This window comes from Laetiporus sulphureus (genome assembly GCF_001632365.1).
Source record: "Laetiporus sulphureus 93-53 unplaced genomic scaffold LAESUscaffold_143, whole genome shotgun sequence".
Classification (NCBI taxonomy): domain Eukaryota; kingdom Fungi; phylum Basidiomycota; class Agaricomycetes; order Polyporales; family Laetiporaceae; genus Laetiporus; species Laetiporus sulphureus.
The window spans coordinates 4844-8643 of NW_024468652.1; the positions used below are offsets into that span (position 1 = coordinate 4844).

The 3800-nt window shown below is 53.1% G+C and overlaps 1 protein-coding gene across 1 annotated transcript; it reads right to left on the reverse strand.

Annotated features, from left to right (window-relative positions):
* Positions 1 to 115: 115 nt before the first annotated feature.
* On the reverse strand, positions 116 to 3714 carry LAESUDRAFT_772525 (P-loop containing nucleoside triphosphate hydrolase protein; the record flags this gene model as incomplete). The annotated part of the gene is made up of 15 exons (XM_040913801.1): positions 116 to 140; positions 166 to 495; positions 553 to 1046; positions 1109 to 1249; positions 1302 to 1305; positions 1330 to 1431; positions 1489 to 1728; positions 1788 to 2117; positions 2141 to 2449; positions 2503 to 2520; positions 2577 to 2753; positions 2919 to 3043; positions 3084 to 3323; positions 3417 to 3448; positions 3474 to 3714. 15 exons carry the CDS (start codon positions 3712 to 3714, stop codon positions 116 to 118), a joined length of 2808 nt encoding a protein of 935 aa, XP_040757371.1.
* Between the last annotated feature and the right edge of the window lie 86 nt (positions 3715 to 3800).

Sequence of the window (3800 nt, forward strand, 5' to 3'; positions counted from 1 at the left end):
GCCCAGATCCTCTTGTTACGGTCTGACCACCCTTGCGCAGCAACAGAAGCCTATCAAACACCTCGAACAGTTCAGCTGACGGTTGATGGACACTAACCATCGCGGGCCGTCAGTATCAAAGTCGCACAAGGTGAAGCTTCCTGAACGTACGTGCATACAATCAACTGCCCGCTGTCCGCCAGTTGCCGCAAGAAGCACACGACAGTCCACGCGCTCTGAGCGTCAAGACCGAACGTCAGCTTGTCCAAGAAAGTGAGAGACGGCTTGGCAACCAGCTCGACACCAATCGTGGTGCGTTTGCGGTGCTCGACGCTGAGCGAGCCAACGATGGCGTCTGCATGATCCTCCAGACCGCACATCTTCAGACACTTCTCGACGTACGCCTCCTTCTCCGCAAGTGGCACAGATGCGGGCTGGCGCAACTTGGCAGAGAAGAGCAATGCCTCGCGAACGGTTGCATATGGCAAGTGAGTATCCATCTGCTGTACGTAACCGCTGTAACGGTCGCAAATTCAGCAGCCATTTCGTTTTTATATGTGGCGATCCACTCACGTCTGAGAACGGAAGTCATCAGGGAGAGGTTGACCATTCAAGAAACGATTACCGGTGACGACACCGCCAGTCATGTGCTCGGAAAGCACTTTAAGCAAGGTCGTCTTGCCAGCATCAGACTCACCCATAAGGGCAGTCAATTTGCCTGGGGCAACGTACCGCGACACGTTATCGAGCAGTGTCCGCTGTTCACCACCAACGCTCACGACATACGTCAAGTTCTGGAACGAGAACGTACTGCTCTGGGCGGCGGCCTCGTTCAACGCCTGCTTCGTGTCAACGTCATCGATACCATGTTGCGTTGACACGCTATGCCTGCTACCTTGCTTCTCCTCGTCAGCGGAGTCGGCTTGCTCCAAGGTATTAACCTTAGAGCCACGTTTGTATAGAGTGACCGTGCTGTCACCCGCAAGGCCAGTGTTGACATCCGTGAGCATGAGCAGGATGGCTATGAAACCGAAACCGAAACCGAAACCACATATGATACCGAAGTTCTGATGACAATTGCATATCAGCCGATTCGCTTGTAACCGTCAGCCGATATAGTAAAACTCACCCTCCACAGACGGTCGTAAAAGTAAATGAAAGACTTCTCCAAGTTCTCATATCCGGGGCCCGAGGGAACAAGTGATGCGCACTCGCCGCTAACCGTGTGGAACTCGTTCACCATCAGCGCCTCGAATCCGTATTTCAGGGGCTGTAAGCAACAGGCAGTGCGCTATAAGAAAAGAACAGCACAAGAGACAGACCGGGCTTACGTTAATGTACATGATCTACCGCGATGCACCAATCATAGACGGCTGAGGGATCGTATAGCCGGTGTAGAGCGTCAAAACCAGCGTCGACAGACCAGCAACAGCTTGCGCTGGAGCCGCACTCCTGAATGCAGCCGCAATCGAGCGGAATCAAGCTTTCATCGTAAGAGTCATGGAGTACACTATCAACAGGAAAATGAAGAATTGTGCGGCAGTTTGCTGTAGGCGGACGACGAAGTATAGAATGATGGAGAAACAGATGGCTGTAACGGCTGAAATGGGAAGGTCAACTAAGGTGAGGGCCAGCGCCTCCACGAATGGATGGTACATGGCCGCCTTGGAATGCCGCAAGACTATTGGGCGCTGACCGAAGAGGGCAGGAATCTCGGCCATAGTCGAGAGTGCCGAGAACAGAAGTGCACTGGAATAGATCAGGATCATCAGACGAAATGGCGCGGCGAGAAGAGAAACGCAACGTACAAGAACAGCACACCACCACGCGAGAAGAATATCGTTGTAGAATCACTAATCCTCAAGAAGATCGTGCCTACAATGACACCCTGCAGAATGAACGACATGAGTTGGACCACCTGTGCGGCAACCGCGCCTTTGATGATCTGCACACGCCCGAGCATCAACGCGCGAGCCTGCGTCGGGATCGAGATGATGTACGGGCTTTTCTTTGAAGTCGTCCTTGCGCGCTCTGCTTTGCTGCTCTGCTTGTACCGGTTTGCGCGATCCGGCTGGCTATGTACCTCCTCCCTATAGGAGGCCATGTATCCTCTATTCATCTGCCCAAATTCGCTCTCCCTGCCCTGAAATACTGAGCAAACTCGTCCGCGGTTCGCGGCACCCGCGACTCGTACCCGTTCCGGACAATGCGTCCATTGGGGTCCGTGATGGCGACAAGAAAATCGGCCGTGGTCTTACGGTTGGCAGGCTCATAACCCATGTCGATAAAGTACTGTCGGGCACGATCTGCAGGCCCGAAGTAGATCATCTTGCCAGAATAGATAACGCAGACTTTATCAAACACCTCGTATATCGACTCGCCAGCTTGATAGATGGAGACGATGGACGAGACACGGCCTATGTCAGTCACAAGCCGGAGCGCGCGAACGAACTCCGGCGCCGTAGAGGCGCTGCGCGAGAAATGAATAAGGAAGAATTGGAATATAAAGACTGATAAACTCACTCAAGGCCTCGCGTCGAGCTGCAGATAGTTTTTTCATTAATACTCATCCAGTCTGAAACATTAATGTCACATACTTGTCCCACGATGTCAACAGACTTCGCGCCGCCAAAACCTCACTGATGGATACCCGTTTCTCCTCACCACCGCTCACACCTCGGATACTCGCATGTCCCACGAGCGTGTCCTTGACATGTCTCAAACCGAAGATGGTCATGAGCACTTCGATCATAATGCGCCGGTGCTCCTCGCGACTCTCGTGATTCGAGAATGCGGCGTGCGCGTCTTGGCGGCGAAGTCGAGCGTCTCTTTGACAGTCAGGGTAGGGAAGTGAACGTCATCTTCAGGAGAGTACTGAATGTCTCCGCGATAATGCTTATGAACCTGCTGCGGCGTGAAGGTGTCGTAGCGCACATCACCATAATATCGCGTGGTACTCCGTTCGCTGATTCGCGAGCACCTTCAAGAGCGTGCTGCATCCAGCGCCCGGACGGCCAAGAACCACTGAAGCACGCAAGGTAAGTCGGGAAGCAAATATGCAGATCTGGATGGAAACACTTACAGAGCATTTCTCCCGGACATACGCATCCTTCAAAGCCGCTAAGAATGTCCCGAACAGGCGGATGACGAAGTTGCTTGATGAATTGCACGTAAGTGAGTGGATTGAGCATCGAACCCAGCGTATGCTGATATGTTGCAGATGCGCCCAAGCCGACTACCCATAGGTCCTCGAAAACGACGCCTAGTTCCCTCTTCTTAATATCCGCTTGATCGATCCTAGCTGATAGTCGGCACCGAAGCGAGCAGCGAATGGGATCCGAGTACTCACCTCCTGACCATGTTCGTAAGGGTCTTCTCGAAGTCGAAAAGGCCCTCGATCGGAATGAGCGTGAGCTCAGATATCGCCTCCGATGCACGGGACGCTCGAGAGATGCGAGAGAGACGACGGCTGATGGAGGGCCCGAGGCGCTCACCCTTCTTCTCGGCTACAGAAGAGATTGGTGACCTGCGAGACAAAGTCCGCTGCAATTCCTCTACTCCTGATGGGTCGAAGAAGTCCAAGTTGACATGTTGTGCATGACTAGGAGTGCGCATTAGCGGCGTTCCCAGACGGTTTGGTGAATAGACATGATGAGAGCGAGGAGACAAATCCTGTGGAAGCTCAGAGATTGTATCGGTCTCCCGGATATCGGGCTCAGAATGAGAGGGATCCATCGTTAGACCCAGCGAAGGAGAATAGAGGAAGGTATAAGTAGTGAAGTCCAGATTGCGACGCCCCGCACCGAGTTTATATATAATCG